The following is a 22,413-nucleotide window of genomic DNA, read 5'->3' as shown; positions in this document are numbered from 1 at the left end:
CGGAGAATATCCTAACTTGTTACATCTGGCATGGAGAAGGTGACAGAAAGTGATGGGTACAGTCTAGTTTATCAAAGACAAAGCCCTTCCCACCATTGAGTACATTTACATGGAGCACAGTCACAAGAAAGCAGCATTTATCATTAAAGATACCACCATCCGGGCCATGCCCTCCTCTCGCTACTACCAACAGGTAGAAGGTACGGAAGCCTTAAGTCCCACACCACCCTGTTCAGGAATAGTTATTACCCTACGGCCGTCAGGGTTACCCACCACTGCTCTGAGCAAATACTATGATCTACAGATTCACTTTCTAGGGCTCCTTACAACTTATGTTCTCAGTATTATTTTTATTTGCAGTTTGTCTACTTTTGCACATTAGTGTTTGTCAATCTTTGCCTGTTTATGTACCTGTATAGGTTTTTGTAAAGTTCTATTGCATTTCTTTTTCCTGTAAATGCCTGCAAGAAAATGAATCTCAAGGTAATATATGGTAACATATTGTGTATGTACTTTGATAATTTATTTTGAACATGTTATGTGATGGCTTTAATTGTGAATGGTATGCACATTTTCTATTTCCCTTTGTATTTGATTAGCTAATTGGAAATTGCAGTCTGAGCTTGCATGTGAGTAATAAGTACCTTGGTGGCATAATGAAGGGCTCACTCTGTATATGTGGGAATATCCAGTGCAAAATGACGCTCTGCACAGCATGGAAGATTTAAAGAAAAATCAACTATTTTTAAAGAGAAGTGCATTGGGCAATGGCAAATACTTTAAATTATAAATTACAAAATCAGATTTTGAAATGCTACAGAGACCTCTGTTGGTGATCAGCAGACCTGAGGGAAATCACCTTTTATGTTCTGATGGTAGATGTGGTGAGCTACAAACTGCATACCATATGCTGCGGAAATGTGAACCCCAAGAATAAACTAGGTTTGATTCTACTGGAGATTTTTGCATCATAAATCACAGTGATTGATGAAAACAAGCTTGAGTGGTTAAGCTACATATAATTTTAATGTTTGATGATGTAAGAAATGTTGCACATGTTCAGTATTTTTAAATGCAGTGGATTCTGGTTAATTGTTTTGGGGCAACACTTATAGAACAAAAACTAATTGACAAAATAGCCAGGATTCCTTTTGTTTATTTGAGACACAATAATGTTTAATTCCAGCAGGAGACTGGAAGCATTCTTCTATTTTGCATCACAACCTGGTATGGAAGTGGTCCTGTCCAAGATCGGAAGAAGCTGCAGAAGATCATGAACACAGCCCAGCACATTACACAAACCAATCTTCCGTTCTTGGACTCACTTTACACCACGCGCTATCGGAGCAGTGCTGCCAGGATAATCAAGGACACGACCCACCCAGCCAACACACTTTTCGTCTCTCTTCCCTCCAGGAGAAGGCTCAGGAGCTTGAAAACTCATACGGCCAGATTTGGGAACAGCTTCTTTCCAACTGTGATAAGACTGCTGAACCGATCCTGACCCAGATCTGGGCCGTACCCTCCAAATATCCGGACCAGCCTCGGTTTCTTTTTGCACTACCTTACTTTCCCTTTTCTATTTTCTATTTATGATTTATAATTTACATTTTTACTATTTACTATCAATTTGTACTCCAGGGAGCGCGAAGCGCAGAATCAAATACTGCTGTGATGATTGTATGCTCTAGTATCAATTGTTTGGTGACAATAAAGTAAAGTAGCATCAGTCGCGCACACTTGTGTAGCTGTTAGATGCTACACTGTGCTTAGAGCGAACAGTTTTTAAATAGAGTCAGTGGTATGTGTTTGTGTTTAAAACTAAAACAGTGAATTTTGTCGCTGATAGTTATGAGATGTAAGCAGGAAGACAATTTGGAACTGTTTTGCTCACTGCAGTTTCAAGCATTCAGGCCTGGAGATGTGAGAAACTTCAAGTTAGGAACTACAAAAAATTTGAAGTTATCGATGGTCATCTTGAATATTACAATGAAAATGAAGATTTGGAGAATGCAGGCGTCGACAGCATTGTATAAAGGCAGTTCATTATCTGCACTAAGTGCCTGTGCTCATTTAGTTCATTGCATACATTGGATGAATTCTTTTGTCAATAATTATTAGCCACTAATACACAGTTTTAAAGTACTGTAGTACTATTGTTAATGTTCTAATTTGTTCTGTATTTCATTTAAATACATAATTTGTTACTTAGTTTGTCTTTTTTATACTTGTAACTTTTTCCATGAAATTTCGGCTAATTGGAGCAGCTGCTTAACTGGGCCAAAATTACTGGTCCCAATGTGTCCCAATTAACTGGAGTCCACTATACATGTTTTGAATAAGGCAGTTATTTTCACTGGAAAACAAGAATACAGCTGTAGCTGTCAACTGTAATAGTTACTACTTTATTATTTATTGGCCTTGAACAGTCTGTTAGTCATAAGGCTGTTGGTTAATGTTAAAGCATGGAACTATTTTCAAATTAAATCTCTACTTATGCTATTTAAAAATATTATGCAGTTCTGCAAGTGCAAGTCAAGATTTTATAATAAATAGAAGCATTGTTTTGCTTTATCCTCTATCTGAAAGGTAATGAAGAATTTGCATATAGCTGATGCTTAAACAACTGATGCCAGTTTCAGAATTATTTTCTAAATCTGCAATGCAATTATACCAGTAAATTCTGCCTTTTGAATCCTTTGTGGAAACCATTGCCTCATATTTTATTTTCTGTTGTAAGGGTGGCGGGGAATTTATCATGCCATCTGTAATCTGTTGAGCGAAATTCTTATTTTTGTGTTCTGTTATGTTTAAGCTATCAGAATGTTTTAGATTTAAATATTTACCCTGTAATGTAGAAAAAACTACAAATACATAGAAAATAGAACGTTACAGCATGTGAACACACTTCTGCCAGTGACATTTTTCCGAGCATTTAATAATCAAATTCCAAACCAAACTAATCCCTTCTACTACACAATGTCCAAATTCTTCCATTTCCTACATGTTCATATGCTTGTTAAGTGCCTTGTACAAAGTATTACTCTCCTATCACCCCCACCCTTGGCAGCATATTTGAGGCACCTAGCCATTCTCTGGGGGGGGGGTGTCTTGCCCCACACATCTTTGAGCCGATTCCCAAATAATAGTGGGTGAACAGTTCAACATTTTTAAAATTCTGCTTCACAATAGGAAGAGCCGACACTGAAGCATTAAAAAGCAATGTTTTTGTGAGCACTTGGCGCTCACAAGATAGTTATTACCGAGTACCTTTTCTGACAACTCTTGCTTAAATACAATTTAATGACTTGGGAAATACCAGCCATTTCTTCAAGCTAGCAGGGAAAAAATGCTATTTAAAATGTTGCTTTAGTCAGTGGTATTGGTAAGATGTCTCTTTCATGTGTAGCAAAATCACTTGGATCTACATCCTTGCCAACTTTGAATGTGATGAATTAAATGACTGCTGGTAAAACAAAAGCGATGAAAATCAAGGAAGTTTCCTTGCATTTAGATGTTAAATTCCTTACTCCCTGCCCATTGCAAAATATTTGTCATCTATTCTTATTTTAGATTTGCTTTAACATCAAACTAAAGACCACAAAAATGTGTTTCTTATCTCCTCCCACATCGGCTACAATGAACCATATAATAGGTTAGTTATTTCATTAATAGACAGAAATGTGCCATTTTGAACAAAATAGGTCCCAGTCAGACAAATGGCTAGACAAATTGCTTATGACACTGGTGATGTTAATAAAGGGAAAAAGGTTGGCCAGTCTACTAGGAGAATTTCTTTATCTTTAATTGCTGCTGCTTATCCTGAAAGAGCTAATACATGTGAGTCTTAATATAATCTGTAGGTGTGTGCCACGACAGTGATGCTGTGATCATGTTGTCACAAGCTTTTGTACATGGCTTAGTAGATCAGATATTTGACACGTGACCTCACATCTTCCATTCTCTATAAATTGCATTTCCTCCAGAATTTTGTTGCTTAATGCTATGATGCCAATCAGGATATATTGGCACTTCGGAATGAGTTTCAGGATCTTTACGCTTAATTTCTATTTTAAAAGCTATTTTCACTTTCATAATTAACCTCCAGGAACCTCTGCTCCACCAACACTGGCAACTTCTGCTCTGCTAGTATTATGTTTTTTTCCATTTTGCTCTGCTGTTGTTTGCTCTGTTTCGTGTATCTTCTTCCTTCTCTCAGGTTGTCTCCACAGCTCTTTGCACCATTTCTCCTTTGCTTATTTTTTCTAAGGCTTGTACTTTTTTTTTGATTGTATACCTTAAATGCATCATGGGTACATTCTTCCCTTAGTTTCCATACTAATTTATCCTTATCATAAAAATATCTTCTCATTGTCGAGATTTGGGCATGATTTTGTGCTGTAATGTAGAAGTTCCAACTGCTTTCTAATGGTGCGTGTTGTAGACAAAATAAATGGATAGTCTGCTGATGTATGACAAAAGGTACAATAACCCCTCTTTGAGACATTACACTTAAAAAGCAATTTAAAAATGTAGAAGCTATCATGCTCTTATCCATACATCACATATGTATTTCAAGTTTTTTTATTAAGCATTTTACTTTTGATATTTACCAACCTTTCAACTGAAAGGCCATTGTGATCACAGCAGCCTAAAATTTTATTTGCTTTCAAATTTAGAACATCGAACACAGCCCTTCACCCACGATGTTGTGCTAACCTTTTAACCTACTCTGAGATCAATCTAACCCTTCCCTCCGACAAGGCCTTCCATTTTTCTTTCATACATGTGCCTTTCTAAGAGTCTCTTAAATGTCCCTAATAGCTCTGCCTCTACCAGCATGCATGGCAGCATGTTCTCTGCATTCACCACTCTGTGTATACAGAAAAAAAATACTTCCTCTTTTCACCTTAAAATTATGCCCGCTCATTAGTGGGGTAAAGACTCTGGCTGTCGCACTCTATCTATGCTACTGATCTTGTACATTGCTACCAAGTTGCCTCTCATCTTCCTTCCTCATACAACATGCTGTCTGATCCAGGCACACCCTCCAAAGCTTCCTCATCCTTTCTATAATGAGGAGACTAGAACTGAACACAATACTCCAAATGTTGTCTAACCAGTTTTATGGAGCTGCAACATTACCTCATGGCTCTTGAATTTGATCCCCCAACTAATGAAGGCTGACATATACCTTCTTAATATGCTATCAACTTGTGTGGCAACTTTAAGGGATCTATGAATGTTGACTCCAGGATTCCTCTGTTCCTCCACACTGTTAAGAATCCTGTCATTAATCTTGTACTCTGCCTTCATGTTCGGCCTTCCAAAGTGTATCACTTCATACTTTTCTGGATTGAATTCCATCTGCCATTTCTCAGCATAGCTCTGCATCCTATCAATGCCCACTGTGATCTACAACAACCTTCTACACTATCCACAAAACTGCCACCCTTTTTGACTTCTGCAAACTTACTAACCCACTCTTCAACTTCTTCACTGAAGTCATTTATAAAAATCACAGAGCTGAGTCCCTGAACAGATCCCTGCAGAACACCAAGATTTTCTAGCATCTAATGACACACATTCATTAAGTAGGCTACTGTATTCTGGGTGATCCTCACTCTTCTGTCTCTCTGTCTGAAAAAATCTGAACAGGACTTTTTTTTCAGAAAGGGACAAAACGTACAGTTTTACTCTCCTGTTTCTTTTTATAATTGTCATTTCAAATACCCTAGATGTCTGTGACATGGAATAGATAATAATGGAGGAGTACTGTGAAGTTGATGTCCCTTGTGGTTGGTGTAGCTGTGGACAGTATTCTGGCTGTTGCAATTATCACAGCTAGCACCAGCCAATATAGTAGCACCTCTTAGATTGAAGCATCGTGCAGAGGTACCTGGCATGAGTGGGCTGCACTCAAGTAAGGGGAAAAAAATTGACTATCCTCCTATTGGTGAATATTTACTGCCTGTTACATTGCTGCCATTTAGGGCAGCAATGAAGGTTCTCCATCTATGGTCGGGTTCGGAGCTTCCTTCATCATGTTAGTAGCTTCCTGTCGGTTTTCACTACTGTCAGTTATGCAAGTCCTGGGTGGAGTCTCAGGAATACCATCTTACTCAGATGTAGAAGGATTCTTCATTGCTGTTTCCATTGCAGTTTTTCCAGTCAGGGTTGTTAGCCCTGAGCTGAACCCTGAGCCCGGAAGACTGATGTCGCTCTTAGTCGCTCCTCTACCCTTTAACCTGTTTGGCAAGGGTGACCCTACCAAGAGCCAAAGCATAAAACTCTGACTCCAGCGAACATAGCTCCCTGGGGCATTGAGGCACATAAACCTCCAGTGCATTTTGGAGGCATTGCTGAATGACTGCATGCTGTAAGACTGACTCTGAGGGATCTGTTGTGAACCATGAGAAAGAAATACCAGGGAGAGGGCTATTGGGAATGCATAGTGAAGCACTGAGAATGTTGTCTGATCCCTCAGACTGAGTGTGCAGAACGAATAGGACTGCAGAAATAATAATTTCTCGTGTTTTGAAGAAGGTTCAGCAGACCAGAAGTATTATAATGTACTCAGGCTATGATGTACACTTCTTAATCAGCTACGAGAAACACGCACTGATGAAGTAAGTTTCTACTTCTAAAGAGACATGGGTTGGGGTCCAAAGAGGGCTCCAGTGCAAGGAGAGGAATGGCACCGGATATTGCTGTAGCCAACATGGAGCAGTAGCTGCATTCTAGCAGATTTTTACTGTAGTTTGAGGGTTCTTGAGGCTGTTATCTCAGTAGAATGATCTGAGTTGAGTAGCTCAGTACATATCATCTGGTCCCTTGAAGATTTCCTGTGATAATGTAGAGCTTGAGTAACCTGTCTGTTATCAGGAAGTTAAAATTCATCCTTAGCCCCTTCTTTTGTGGACATTTTTCCAGATTGCAGCCGTACCTGAAAGAAGCAGAGCTGCCAGGACAAGTGATTATTATAATGTTTGGTCCGAATGAATATTTGGGCTAATTTTGATCTAAATGAATGACATTTTATTTTCAGATAAGTCATTTCATACTTGTATACTAAATAAAATATTTTGTTTAATTAGTCTATTTAATATTTTATAACAATGTTTATCTAGAACAGTCTATATAAAGTAGAAATAATGTATGTACAGTGTAGTATCACTTATGGGAATCGTGAAGACAGCGAGCACTCTGATGATGGTGTGTTAGACTGAGTCGTTGCAGGTTGGGTGGTGCAGTGGCCCCCACCCTCCAGGCCGCTGAGCGATACATTGCCGCGAAGAGTGCAGGGGTCCTGCGGTAGCCGGGAGGTACACAGCATATCTTTAAGAAAAAAAGCCAAAACAAACATACTAATTAATTAGGTGCCGCCCGTAATTGCCGGCCCAGATCAGTGCCGATTTCCGATTGCGTCGTCTCTGATCTGGGCCGACAATTACGTGTCGGTGGCACCTAATTAATTAGCATGTTTATTTTGGCTTTTTTCTTAAAGATGTGCTGTGCGCCTCCTGGCTACCTTTGCATTCTCCGCGAATCGGTATCTGTCCGTGGCCTGGGGGTTGGGGTGTCATCTCGTTGCCTGTTTCCATTAGAGCAGGCAGCTCATCTTCTTCTATCTCTGCCCGCCTCGATGTCGAAGGTTGAGGTTCGTCGTCTGCTGTGGCTGATGTGGAAGGCTTGCTTGACTGCTGAGCCTCGCGCATTTTTCTATCACACAATTTTTTAATAAGGACTTAAACCATCCTGCAAATATCCCCTAAACCGACGTACCCTTTCAAAATTAAAGTCGTACTTTATCATTACTCATTCGGTTTTGATTGTTATCCTTTTTTCTTCCAATTGCATCAGTTCTTCATCTGTCAGTTCTTGGTGATGGGATGCCAAAACCTCTTCAACATCATGTTCGTCAGCTTCCACAAGCCAAACTCACGTTATCCTTACTTCGTTCACCACGATCAAGATGCTTAATTATGTCTAGTTTTACTGTAAGTATAACACCCTTACGAGCTTTTTCAGGCTTTTCCGATACCATAAAACTCATCTTGCAAACGCTGCTCACAGGCACGTGTTAAAGCAAAGCATTTCTGAATCCGGGGGAGAGCGGCTGCTCGGGGCGCGCTGCCTTTATCACGCGCTGATTTTTTAATCGCGCGCTGAATTTTTTTTTCCGTAACAGTGAAAATAGCTTCTGAAAGTGAAAACAGGGTACTAATGTAGGTCTTTCGTAACAGTGAGGTTTCGTAAAGCGAACGTTCAAAAAGCGGGGGACACCTGTATATTACAAGATGGCCTGGGATCGCCATCATTTCTGCCTTTGAATTTATGTGCTACCAGTAAGCAGTCTTTGTGTCACGCTTGTTCAGTCATTAACAGTAAAAAAAATTATTCCATACCATTAATATAATGAAAATATAGTGTGTGCAGGGTTTCAGGTGCAGCACAGCACCATCGGGAGATTACCTGAATCAGCTATTGAACAACAACAAGCAATGGCAGGTTTTCAGTCTTCAGCTATGATACAGTGTTTTGATTAAAAGGCTACAGTATTTTACATTTTCTTTTTAGGTTTTATGAAAACAATCTGCATTGTGCCTTTTCTTAATTTTCTGCAACTAGCCTGCTGAAGATTCACAATTACTTTCAATTTTTAGTTTGTTGTGATAGATATTTGCTTGTTTCATGGTCAGCATACTGTTATTTGCACATGTTCACTCTGATGTGAATGAATTCACTCTTTCAATACATAATTGAGATCTTCAGTTTTCACTTTATGCAGTGGTTTTTCTATTTTTCATTAACTTCTGCTTATTACTTATGTGAGGTCATTTCCCGGAACTGTCTGTGGTGTGTAGAGATATGTGTATCACCTGGGTACCTGCCCAGCACCTTGTGGAATTTTTCATTTGTGACGTCATGTCAGTGCTCAAAAATATATCAGAGTTTAAGGATTTTAGATTTTTGGATAAGGGGTACTCAAGATGTAACAATTACGGCTGTGTCTAGGTCTAAAAGCTAGTATTTCTGGTGACTCAAAGTCTATTGATGGAGAGGGAAGGGTAAATCGCTCTACTCGTACTTCTGAACTAGCTTTGTGGAACATGTTCTGAATTCATAGTGGCCTTTGTTTCTATTGTTGAATTAGCTGTTGATAACAGTTTGCAACCTTTTGTTGCCATCTTCATTACTTGCACTTCTACCTAAATGTCATTAGCAAATCTGTAATCCATATATTGTATGACTAAAACTGTTTAATCCATGTATCATTGAAGGCCCTCCTTGATCCTTCTATAACCAATTCTAATTATTTCTTTTTGTAACGAATCCATTAAGGCATAAAAGAGATGGTTTAAAAATGGTAGATGTTCAATAAGTTAAATGTCATTTTTTTTAGTTTGTAAGTTGATTTGTTTTCTGATGTAATTAACTCAGTTCTTTAAAAAGTCAGATAAATAAAGTATTATCATTAAAAAAATCGGTTACAAAGTCATCTTTGTTTCATTATTTAGCTTTATCAGTTGGCCTTTTCAATGACTGAAATCGTGGATGTAGTATAAAATTCAGATCTGTGAGCTTATTCTATGCTGTTTCTTTTAAAAAGATACAGAAATATCCTCAGAAATTAGGTCAAACTGTTTTAAATTCAGATATGTGTTTTGTACCTGCACTTTTTATTTGCTGTAATAACTAAGCACCTTTGTATTTTTGCAGCTGCAGAACCTTGGCCTGAAAATGCAACACTCTATCAACCATTAAAAGGTAGATAATGTGCTTTGTAATCAGATTATGTAATTTAATATTGCAATATAAGAGCAGCAAGTGGCTGTTACTTTCCTTTGTAATTATGACTTAAGTATAAGATCCAGAACTTTGTGGTAAGTTTTAACGTATGGTGTCATTTCATCTTGCTCTGAAGTTTTAGTGACATCATTCTGTCAACATAGACAGTATATTCATGAAATCTGGCTTTCATAATTCATTATTGAGGTATTATATCAGCTGGTATAAGTAGCAGGGTGTAAAATGATGTGATAAGGATCCTATTGTTGGGTTTCCCAACAGTTGAGAAGTGATTTGTGGATATATCAGATATTTAAATGTTATGGCAAACATGGCTCTCATTTTAAAAAAAACTTAAATGCTTCACATTGGCAGAGGCAGTTCAGGTTCCCTTTAGCAGCTCTTCATATATCATCAGCTCATATTATGGCCCCCATTTGGGGCACGCAGCCTGCTCCAGTTGTCAGAAGACTGCAAAGTAATGAAGACTAATAGGTTGCTGCCCCAGTCCTCTAAACCAAGGAATTTTTATTGCAGTGAACTTGTCATCTTTCTTTCTTCTGACAGACTGAAATGTTTTATAATATTAGCTTCACACAGATTTCAAGAACAATATGAGAGACTTTTCCTGCTTCAAGCAGTGTAAAATAGATTGTGGCGTATTAATGAGGAGATACAGGTGATAAAATTACCTTGCAAATGACTTTTGTCTTCTCATTATTATGCAGGGGAACAGATTTTGCTGTCAGACAATGCTTCGTGCCTTGCTGTTCAGGTAGGAAAATAAGATGGTGTTCTTGTTATTAAAGGTCAATTAACCGGATCTGAGGCAAACTCTATGCTTTATTGCATAAAAACAAGATGGAAGGAAAACCAAAATGCATTGGAGTAGGATAAATTTGAGGAAACCCATTAAATCTTGCTTGGATACAAAATAGTGTTTAATTTTCAATGGTTTAAAAAAACAAAGCACAGCAATTAGTGGTGATGTGGGGTATAATAAGAAAGAAAGGTGGTCTCTGATTTGAACATTGTATACAATATCCCAGGTGTAGTTTTACATTTATGAAAAGGGGCATTCATTTCTGGATAATAGTGAAGTATTTGGGATATAAACTATGGTAAATCTTCAGGATGTTTTCTTAGTTGGGTCATTCAGCCCAAGATGAAGTTATCATTAGAAATTTTGCCGTTTTTTCCCCACATTGTCTTAAAGGAAGGTGAGAACATTTTCTGTCATATATTAGTAGGATCTGGATTTCAGTACCTGATAGATTGATAGAAACAGATTTCATTAGCAGTTTTCAAGGAAATTACTTCTATGCACAAAACGGAAATATTTGCACAATTTTCTGGAAGTAGCAGAGAAGTTTACTTACTGAAAAGTTCTTTTCAACAGCCAGCACAGCATAGTGGTCTAAATAGCACCCTTGCTGCATGATTCTAAATATAACTGAGTGTATTTTGCAATCATTGCTTATTTATAAATGTCATACAGTTTATATCATGCAGTTATTTATGTAATGGTGTATTTCTTTTGTTGAGTTTTCTGCTCTGGCAAATCGATTGTTTTGATTTATTTTCTAATGTAAATTGTTTTTAATTCATAAATTTCAAATATACATTTTTTGTTATTATATTAAAGCGTGGACCTGAATGTCCATTGCTTTTGTTCTCTAAGCAAATGATCTTTTTGATCTAGAAAAAATTGTGGTTTTAAGTTCAATCCCAGAATAAAAGATCCTCAAATATCATTCCTTAGGTAGACTGTTGACATTTTTAATATTCCTTTCAGGCAAAAAAAAAGAGAAAACTTTGTACAGTCTAGGCTTCTGGAAAAACTTCCCTTTCTGCTGAGATCTTATTGAATGGAAATCCTCAATTTTAGGATGATACTAGATCTTCTAAAACTTATTAAATCCTTTTGTGCTAAGGTAATAAAAGATAGAATTTGGAGCAGATGAGATGACTTTTTGGAAACTGTATGATCACGGCTAATCAATCCTCTTATCATATATACTTCCCTAACTAAATTGCTTATCCCTTGATCTTCATTAAGCATCCTCCATAATTGATTGTCTATAGACTGCAGAGAATGTAAATGGAAGTAAAAAAAACCACAAAAAATGTAATAACTGTTAAAAGATGTTATAAACTGCCTGTTAATGAGAAATTTAGAAAAAAGGACATATTATGTATTCAGCAACTCATATATTGGATATGGAAGGGGAAACATAGTTAACATGAGCCAGGAAGCACAAGGCCATTGAATGAGATGCATTGGATGCATTTTAAAAAGCTGTTGAAGGGAGATTAGACAAAAGAGGGAAGGCTTGTGGTAAAGCATATTGCTGTGTAGGATAATTAGAAATGATAGAACATGGAGAGAAGTAGTATTATCTGTTTTTACTCAAAATCTGAAAAATGAAGGTAAGCATGCTGGTAACGCCTGATAGCCACAATTATTGAAATGCATGTTGAATCTAGAAGGCTGAAATGTGCCTGGTTAGAAGATGTGGTGCTGTTCCAATAGCTTCTGTTGAGATTTGTTGGCACAGGCTTGGAGGCTTATGGCAGTTTCATCAGTGTGGGAACTTTGAAAAGGCAATTGGATATATCCTGGAAATTAAGTCATTTTCAGGGTTGTCAGGAAAAATCAGGAATTAACTAATTGGAAAGCTCTTTTGAAAAACCAGCACCATGTTCCAAATGACACTCTCTCTGCATGATTCTAATTACAGTTTCAAGTGAATTTATTATCAAAGTATGTATACAAAGTTCGAACTTCAAAGTACATTATTTATCAAAGTATGTATACATTGTACAACCTTAAAATTTATCTCCTTACAGGCAGCCACAAAACAAGAAGGCCAAAAGAACCCATTTAAAAAAAAAATCAACAAGCACTCAATGTGCAGAGTGAAAAAGTAAGCAAAATCATTTAGAATGAATCTGAGTCCTCTGACATGAAGCTCGGAGCAGACCCTCAGCCTCAGTGCAGCGAAGAGCGGAGTAAACATTGTGGAGTAGCGAGCAGGACCGGCTCGACCCTCCCCTCTGGTTGCCTTTTCAATCCATCTGGCCCAGCATTTAAATGGACCTAACACTGAGTTATTCCTCGCTCTAAGACTCTGGTCCTGGACCCTGCCGCCATGTTTCAGCCCGTACCCGCCCTTTCCAAATCAACCCGTATATATATACCATATACAACCTTGAGATTCATCTTCTTGCAGGCAGTCATCTAATAAAGAAGCACAATGGTACCCACAAAAAAAATGCACTGAACGAAGACCAACATCCAGTGTGTGGAAAAAAGAACAAATCATGCAAACAATAAAAGAGTAACATAAGCTGCAGAGTCCCCAGCCACCAAGCCAGTTCAGCACTGAGGCAAGTGAAGCTGGCTACAGGCGACAGCCATGGACCCAGTTCAGCACTTTTGCAATTCATTGTCTCTAACCCATACAGATCATATTGAGTAATTTATGTAATTCTTTTGCAAGTGTCATGAATCTGAAGCTTAGGGCTATCCATGTAAATTGAACAGGGGTGTTTGGCAAAGTGGCCACCCAAGCAATGTGTGATCTTAATGGTGTACTCAGCTAAAAGAAACAGTTGAATGACTGATTCATCTGGAATGTGTGTCTAGTGCTCTACTAGGTGGGAAAGGAGAATACAAAAGGACTGATGTTGTATTTTTGGATGTCTACAGTATTTTCAATTTAAGATTTTAGATTTACTATTCTGTTTCTCCCACACCCTAGTAAATTAAAGTGAATTTTATGTAAACTAGTGGTTAAATATCATTCAAAAATAATGTTGTAATTTTAGTTTGTAAGCATTTTGCATTATCCATTCTTCCAATAATTAATCATTTCCTTTTCTGTTTCAAAAATACAACCTTGTTGTAACTGTGTCTACTGCAGCTCTTGCAGTGTTGAGTTCAGTGGTGCTCATGGCTGGGACCTATGGCTTTCCCAAAGCTACCTTGATCATCCAGGCTTTCCCTTCCGTTCTGTTGCTATGTTAGGCTGTGAATACCTCATGAGAAAACTGACATTCAAATTACCAAAATTCTCATCTTCATATTGCTGGAATCCACAATATTATTTCCCTGGTGATTTCTTAATGCTAACTCTCATTACAGACTGCTTCTCCTTGTGCTCTCATCCTCCACTGTTACGTTCATTTGGGTCGGGGGGAGGGGGTGTTAGCTTGAATTGGTGTCATGTATTTGAAAGAATGAGTTAGAGTAGTAGCTATGTTGTATAAGTGCAGGAACTAGCAAAAGTTAATAATATTTGGATGTAAAGAACTTTGGTAATATCTTGAGACTGTGAAAGACTGCACAAATGTGTGTTGCTTGAAATTCCAGCATCTGCAGATTTCTCCGTGTTCACAAGTTATTTATCTTTGGCCAATAGAAATTAATTTATAAAAACAATGCTGAAATAACTCAGCAAATCAGCCAGCTTGCTTTGTGGAGGGAAATGATGCAAGTTGATGGTTTGGGCCGAGGAACCCACATCAGGACTGCGTCAGCATCTTTTATCTGTGCACATGTGTGGTGGTTCTTTATATTCATAGGCTATTCATGATTACTCATGAATAAGAGAGAGTAAGAGAGAGAAGGTGAGGTATGAATAAAACAACAATTTGGGCAGACACTTATTTAGTAAATGCAGTAATTTGCTTTGAAAGAATTTTTTTAATGCATGTATTGACTCGTCTCTCATTCTCAAAAGCATTTAAGAGAAAAACAATGGAGGAATATTGCACATCCACAGCTAAAAACCTTGAATTGGAAGGGGACAAGAAGCCAGAGGGATTTGTGGAGGAAAAGCAGAAGCAAAGATCAGGCAGCAGATTTTTAAAATTTTATTTAGAGATACAACATGGAATAGGCCTTTCTGGCCCAACAAGCCGCACCACCCAGCAACCTATCTATTTAACACTAGCCTAATCACAGTACACTTTATAGTGACCAATTAACCTATTAATCAGTATGTCTTTGGACTGTGGGAGGAAACAGAAGCACTTGGAGGAATCCCACAGGGCAAATGTACAAATTACTTACAGAAGGTGCTAAAATTGAACCCTGAACTCTAGAATGCCCCAAAATATAAAAGCATTGTGCTAACCATTACACTAGTGTAGCATGTAGATGAAAATAATGGACAGCCATGCTGGCAGTGGCTGCAGCAGAAAGAGATGGAGATTAAACAAACCAGTGGATTGTATTGAAATTTACCTGCAGTTGTCCAGGGCAGGATACTGACAGTATTTCATTTTGTATCCTGGAACATGGCAATAGTGTTTTGAATATATTATTCAGGCACTTGAGATGTCTGGAGGATCATGTTGTGAAAATATGAGAAATGTTGCACCTTCGAATGATTGTGATGTAGATTATAGTTTTGGAAATGCCAGGGAAGACACTTGAACACAAATGTGAAGGAAGGAAGCTCTGTTTTTGGTTAATCATATTAGCACACTTCAGGTTCTGTAAATGTATAACTAGTGAAGTATTGGGCAGAGGAGGGGTGGGGTTCATACTGGAGAGGTGATGGGCTAAAATGGCTTTTGACATCTAGACAGAATTGTTTGATTGCCATTCAGAGGGTCTTTATTAAATTGTGTATATATGGTTGCCCAACAGAAGTCTCAAAAAAGAAGAATGTGCATTATAGGTTGCATTCCATGTAGTGCTAATTGCAGGAATTAATACAGATTTAAAAATCTTGACTAACTTGCAATTTCTTTACTTATGGAATGATAATCTGTACATGTGTACTGCAACAGATGAGAAATGAAACAGAGCAATCCTAAAATTACTGGTGAATGTACAGTGTCTTCATTTATCATTTCAAAACTTCATTTGCACTAATACAGAACAGCATAAAGATTGCATTATACTATTTGTACAGTTCATAACAACATAAGCTAGATTGATTTCAAACATGATTGTAGCTTGATGGTAAATTGCATTCACACATTCAGGAAATTTGTAACATTGTTTAAAATAGCACTTAATGTAATTAGCATCTTAATTTGTGTTAAACTGCAAATAAAGCCATTAGAGTAACCAGATTAGGAATTTATTCTGACTCAGAAATGAAGAATGATGCAATGTGGTTTTCATTTGTAAGCATAAACATATTAGTGTCATTATTGTGCATATAATGGTAAACCTGAAATAAGTTTTGGAGAGGATTACTTGTAAGCTCAAGCTCTAAGGGAAAATAGTTTCAGAATTGAGTTTGATTTCTTGTTATTTTTGTACATCCAATATTCAAATACATTTTACACTTCACAACAGAATGGGTCCTAATCAGAATCAACGATCAACGTTGCCCTCAACTGCATCTCTTCCAATTCGCACTCGTCTGCTCTTACCTCATCCTGCTGCCACCCTACCAGGGATAGAGTTCCTCTTGTCCTCACCTACCATCACACCAGCCTCCATATCCAGCACATAATTCTCCATAACTTCCACCATCTCCAGTGGGATCCTACCACTAAGCACATCTTTCTCTCACCCCCACTTTCTGCTTTCCGCAAGGATCGCTCCCTATGCGACTTCCTTGTCCATTTGTCCCTCTATAGTGATCTTCCTCCTGGCACTTATCCTTGCAACCAGTGCGACATCTGCCCCTACACCTCCCTCACTACCATTCAGGGGCTCAGACAGTCCTTCCAGGTGAGGTGACATTTCACCTGTGAGTCTGTTGGGGTCATATACTGTGTCCAGTGCTCCCAGTGTGTCCCCCTGTATATTGGTGTGACCCGATGTAGATTGGAAGACTGCTTCACCGAGCACCTACTCTCCATCTGCCAGAAAAAGCGGGATCTCCTAGTAGCCACCCATTTTACTTCCACTTTCCATTCCCATTCCGACATGTCAATCCATGACCTCCTCTACTGATGTGATGAGGCCACACTCAGGTTGGATGAACAACATCTTGTATTCTGTCTGGGTAGCCTCCAACCAGAAAGCATGAACATCAATTTCTCGATCTTCCAGTAATGTCCCTCCCTATCCCATTCCCTATCCCCTTTTCCCTCTCTCTCACTTTATTCCCTTGCCTACCCATCTGGTGTTCCTCCCCCTTTTTCTTTCTTCCATGGCCTCCTGTCCTCATCTATTAGATTCCCCCCTTCTCCAGTCCTACATCTCTTCACCAATCAACTTTCCTGCTCTTTACTCCACTCCTCCTCCTCCCGATTTCAGCTATCACCTTATGTTTCTCCGTCCCCTCCCGTCCCCACCTTTTAACTATGACCTTTCTCCAGTCCTAATGAAGGATCTCGGCCTGAAATGTCAACTGTACTCTTTTCCATAGATGCTGCCTGGCCTGCTGAGTTCCTCCAGCATTTTGTGTGTGTTGCACAGGTTTATTATCACTGACATGTGTCATAAAATTTGTTGTTTCATGGCAGCAATGCAGTGCAGACTTAAAAAAAGTTAATATAAATTATGAAAATAGTGAAAAAGAGGAATAGCAAGTTAGTATGGTTTGCTGGACTATTAAGCAATTTAATGGCAGAGGGGAAGGAGCTGTTTTTAAAACATTGAATGTGGGACTTCAGGCTCCTGTACCTCTTCCCCGCTGATAGTAATGAGAAGAGGTCATGCCCCCGATGATGAGGGTCCTTTATGATGGATGCCACCTTCTCAAGGCACTGCCGTTTGCAGTTATCTTCGATGATGGGGAGCGTTGTGCCTGTGATGGAGCTGGCTGAGTCTACAGCCGTCTGCAGCCTCTTTCAATTCTGCACATTGGAGCCTTTATACCAGGTAGTAATGCAACCAGCCAGAATGCTACCTGACATGCATGTAAACATTTTTTTAGAGTCTTTAGTGGGGTACCAAATCTCCTCAAGCTCCTAATGAAGTATAGCTGCTGGTGTGCCTTCTTTGTGATTGCATCAATGTGTTGAGCCCAGGGTAAATTCCCTGAGATGTAGACTCCCAGGAACATGAAGCGGCTCAGCCTTTCCAATGCGACCCCTCAATAAAGACTGGCGCATTTTCTCCCTACTTCCTCTTCCTGAAGTCCGCAATCAATTCCTCTATTTTGGTGATATTGTGAGCAAGGTTGTTGCAACACCACTCAACCAGCCAATCTATCTTGCTCCTGTATGCCCCCTCGTCACCATCTGAAATTCTCCCAACAGTGGTGTCATCGCTGAATTTCTAGATGGTGTGTGAGCTGTGCCGAGCCACACCTTCATGAGGGTATAGAGAGAGTAGAGCAGTGGGCTAGGCATATGCCCTTGACGTGCGACTGTGTTGATTGTCAGCAAGGAGGAGATATTATTTGTGAACTGCACTAACTGCAGTCTCCCGATGAGGAAATCAAGGATCCAGTTGCACAAGGAAGGACAGAGGTCCAGGTTTTGAAGCTTGTTTATTAGTACTGAGGGGATGATTTTGAGTGTGTCTGTCTGTCTGTCTGTCTCTCTCTGTCTCTCTCTCTCTCTCTGTCTCTCTGTCTCTGTCTCTCTCTCTCTCTGTCTCTTTCTCTGTCTCTCTCTCTCTCTCTCTCTCTCTCTTTGTCTCTCTCTCTCTCTTTCTCTGTCTCTATGAAATTGACCTCATTTGAATTTGCTTTGAGTTTCTTCTAAATTTTCTTTGCTTGTTTTGTTTCATTCCACTGCACTGCTTGTAGCCTTGCAGGCAATGTTCAGAACCACCCTGTGAACATTCCAGGCTAATGATCTTTTATCCTCTTCTATTCTCTTTACTTTCTTCAAATGGAGTTGTTGGCTAGATTTTGTCAACAGCACAGGTAGCGTCAGAAACTCATTTAAACTATGGTGTCATTACTGTGTTGTCAAATTGTGACACTATTGATCTTTCAAATTAGTGGACATTTCCATTTTTTTTCTCTGAGCAGCAAGTATTTTGCTAAATTTATTGCACATAAGTGTGTTTCTGTCAGGTTTAATTTCCGGACATATAGAAATTAAATCACACATTTTCTAGCAAATTATTAGTTAAGGTTTTTTACTATATCTGAATTCATTTCTGGAGTATTTACTAGATTTGTTACTAGAATCTGGGATTAACTGGCAAAACTAGTCAACATTTATTATCCATTTCTAATTCCACGTGAAGCTGCCTGCTTGAACCTTTACTGTTCTGTGGTGAAAATTGTGCCTTACTAGACTGTGAAGAATCAAATATATTGCCGTGACACTTGAGTCACATATATGATGGAGAAGGTAAGGTTTTCTTCCCTAAATGTTATTAGTTAACCTGATAACAATCCAGTAGTTTAGTGGTCAGTATTAATGATACTGCTGTACGTTTCTTCCTCGTGTTGCAGTCGCATCCATTCAGTGCGAACCCCAAACCATCAGCCACATCAAGATCAATAGTATTGCTGCATAAGACTTTTATTCAAGAACAAAATAATTCCATCAAGGAATAAGTTGCAATTTTTCAGTGTAATTTCATTTGGGCTTTAATGATTTAAGTCAACTTTGGGGTGCAGGTGGGAAATCATTGCGAACTTGTCATGCGTAAATTACCTGAAAGAAAGCTGGCAGTCTTTGCAAGGAAGGAAGGAGCTATTTTAAATTGGGATACGTTGCCACTCAAGACATAACCTTCCATGTATCATACTTTTAAATCCGGTGCAAAAGAACTATTAGTGTTGCTTGATTGCATTGCCTGTGGTTGTCCTTTGCACGAATGACCTCAAAACTAGGTTTGCATGCAATAGGAGGTGAAAATCTTAGTAATTTTCTCATGTTCATGCTGATTCCAGCTAATATGCCATTTATATGATTGCTATATCCTTCCCTCGAGCATCTCCAAGAAGTAGTTCATTATTATGCCTTACCAAGCACCCTGATAAGCTAATTAGTTGTTGCTTTGATTGTTGCAGTTACTGCATCTCTGTATCTTACTCTTCCCAGATATGGGGGTTGAAGTTGTGTATTTGTGCATGCAAGATTTAGAAGTTCATCAGAAATACAACTTGCTCCTGAGAGTTTGTTGTAAAGTAGGCATACAGCCTTTTGGGTAATTTGTTGGTCAGGGCTGGCTACAAGGTTGGTCTGAATTATTTGCTGCGGAATAAAGAATGCACATTTCAAGCACAGAGTTATCATCAAGGATTTAATGATGTGTTCCCTCCAGCAGGTATTGATGGCTTCTCTATCCTTGAATAGCTAACCTCTGTTCTTGGCTCTAATGAGTGTAGACCCTTAGGTATTTGGTCCATTGCTGAAACATTTGTGCAGGTCATGGTTCATACAGAGTAACTTGACTTGCTGTGCTCATACCACTCATTTGATGTTCTTTAGATCATGGCTTATCTGTTGGACTTTAGCCTGAAGATGTCTCTAGAACTGTTTCTTTTCCCTTGTGGTGTGATGAAATTTCCCTCCAAGAATATGTTGATGTAACATTAATACCTTGCATTTATGGTTAATTAGTTTCTCAGTTTGTCTCCTGAGATACAGGTGAGGGTTTTATTTAAGATTGAAACATAATCCCTCCAGGCCACAGTGTTGGGACTTGTGTGATTATTGTAGTCTGATGCTTCCATGTCAGAATGAGTCAGAGGGTTGTGAGATGTTCACATATCGCACCAGGGCGGCTGCTGAGATGCTAGAGTTTTTCTTTTTCGCTGAGCAAGTGTACCTACAACTTTGCGGTTGCCATTATGTGTCTGTGAGATCACTAAAAACAACTTGAGCTGTCAGTGTGGTAAAGGACTGCCTTGCAGGTCTGTTTCTGTTGGGCTATCTATGATCTTGATACTCTGGGCCCTGAACTTCATATTGTAAGTGGAAATTGGTTCTGTATGATTTTCTGGAAAATGTGGAATGGTTATGACATACCATCTGATGCTCTGACCTAATGGAGTGAGGTCTTGAGACACTGGCCAAGGTGACTGGAGGCCAGGCTTTGCTGCATGACAATAAGACACATTTGCAGATGGGCAAATTAGCAGAGCATTAATAATTATATTATTACATTGGACAAGATTCAATAAAAGCCTTGTTGGTTGTGGAAAAGGATCAGAATGTATATCCAACATTTTTCGAGGACAGTCAAACTGTTGAAATCATTCTGCTGTTACTTAGTTTCTCAATTTTTCCATCAAGGTGGTACATTTTTTAAAACTAGGCAGTGGAATTTTCAGGATAACTAAAAGGTTGGAGTTGGAAAACTTTTTTTTACTGATGAACTTGTATATCTAGTACTTTTTGAATAGTTCAGTGAGATGCTTTGTTCTAATAGAGAGGGCTATGTATGTAATGGATCACATGCACATTTTTACCTGTTGGACTGTGTATGAATTAGATGCGAGATTTGTTTTGTTTCTGATGTCTAATGCAGGACTGCACTAATTGAGGGAGAGGTGGCTGCAGTAATAACTAATACAGGGAAAAGGAAGTGAATTTTAGAGAATGTGGTCTGAAATTCTAAAATTGAAATAATTTTTTTGACTTTGGGTAGTTGTTCTAAATGTGTCTTCTGACAACAATTAGCTTCAATTAAACTCCAATAATTTGTCATTTATTAAGTTTGGTTACACTGATTTCACACAATCACCAATACTATTTACTGCTTGATACTACAGTGGCGACATAAAGACAAGGTTATCTTCACACAATTCGGTATTAATAAGCTGCAGTGCTCCACAAAATTTTTGTTGATTTGAGAAAAGCAGTAAATTAGGTTTTTAATTATAGCTAAAATTGTTTTTGCCTGACATCAGAACGACTTGTATTGTGGCACTCCTTCGTATTCAATGATTAACTCAGTAGAAGTATAAGCCTGGATTAGAGGTATGAAAAATGGACTAAATGAATTTTGGGAGCGTCCTGCTAGGTGCAGTTTCTCCATCTGGGGTGTATAGTTCAACAGTTTTGAAGCCCAAGGCTCCATTCAGAAGGAAGCATTTCTAAAGTGTGTGAATAGAGAAGTAGTTGTAAAGAAGTCAGGTAGTCACCCTGAACGCTTGGTAGAGGGGAGAGAGGAAAGTTCTTTCTGGCATTGACTGATTGGTAGTTCATTCACTTTTGCCAAGTTTCATGAGTGGATTAGTTACCATAAAGTGAGAGTTCCTGATTTGATATTTGTTCTAACTATCTTGAACATATCTACACAATTGAGCTAATAAGAATAAATGTTGTATATTTGCACTCTTTATTTATTTTGTAATTTATAGTGATTTTATGCCTTTGCACTATACTGCTGCCACAAAACTACAAATTTCATATCATGTAAGGCAATGTTAATAAACCTGATTCTGATTCTGTTATTGGCAAAGTTGAAGTGACAGACATATTTGGTGTGCCTCAAGCAAGGATTTTAATAACATACTTGATTTAAGAGGCATTTTTGTGAATTTTGTATTGGACATTTAAAAATTACATATCTTGTAGTTGAAGTAAATGTGAGTTTGTTAATATAAATGCATTTTTTTCCTCAGAAATATTGTGGGGTCTAGCAGTAAACAAGAAACGGCATTATACGAATGACTCTATTTTAGAATGGCTGATAATGTGTGATTAATTACTATGTGTTTAACTGAGGTTATAAAAATAAGTTCACTGGAGATTGGCAAACCATATTCATTTACTGCTTTCTTTTAA

At 38.4% G+C, this 22,413-nt stretch overlaps 1 protein-coding gene across 1 annotated transcript in view; it reads left to right on the top strand.

Annotated features, from left to right (window-relative positions):
- The window catches only part of mtx2 (metaxin 2), a 96,169-nt gene that overhangs the window by 25,240 nt on the left and 48,516 nt on the right, over positions 1 to 22,413 (top strand). Inside the window, exons 2-3 of the mRNA XM_063050095.1 lie at positions 9,724 to 9,771; positions 10,521 to 10,567. Of these exons, the coding sequence (XP_062906165.1) occupies positions 9,724 to 9,771; positions 10,521 to 10,567 (95 nt within the window). The remainder of the gene's footprint in view (positions 1 to 9,723; positions 9,772 to 10,520; positions 10,568 to 22,413) is intronic.

This window comes from Mobula hypostoma, chromosome 6 (assembly GCF_963921235.1).
Source record: "Mobula hypostoma chromosome 6, sMobHyp1.1, whole genome shotgun sequence".
Taxonomy (NCBI): domain Eukaryota; kingdom Metazoa; phylum Chordata; class Chondrichthyes; order Myliobatiformes; family Myliobatidae; genus Mobula; species Mobula hypostoma.
The sequence above is the reverse complement of the archived record's forward strand: the minus strand, read 5'-3'. Positions and strand labels throughout refer to the sequence as shown.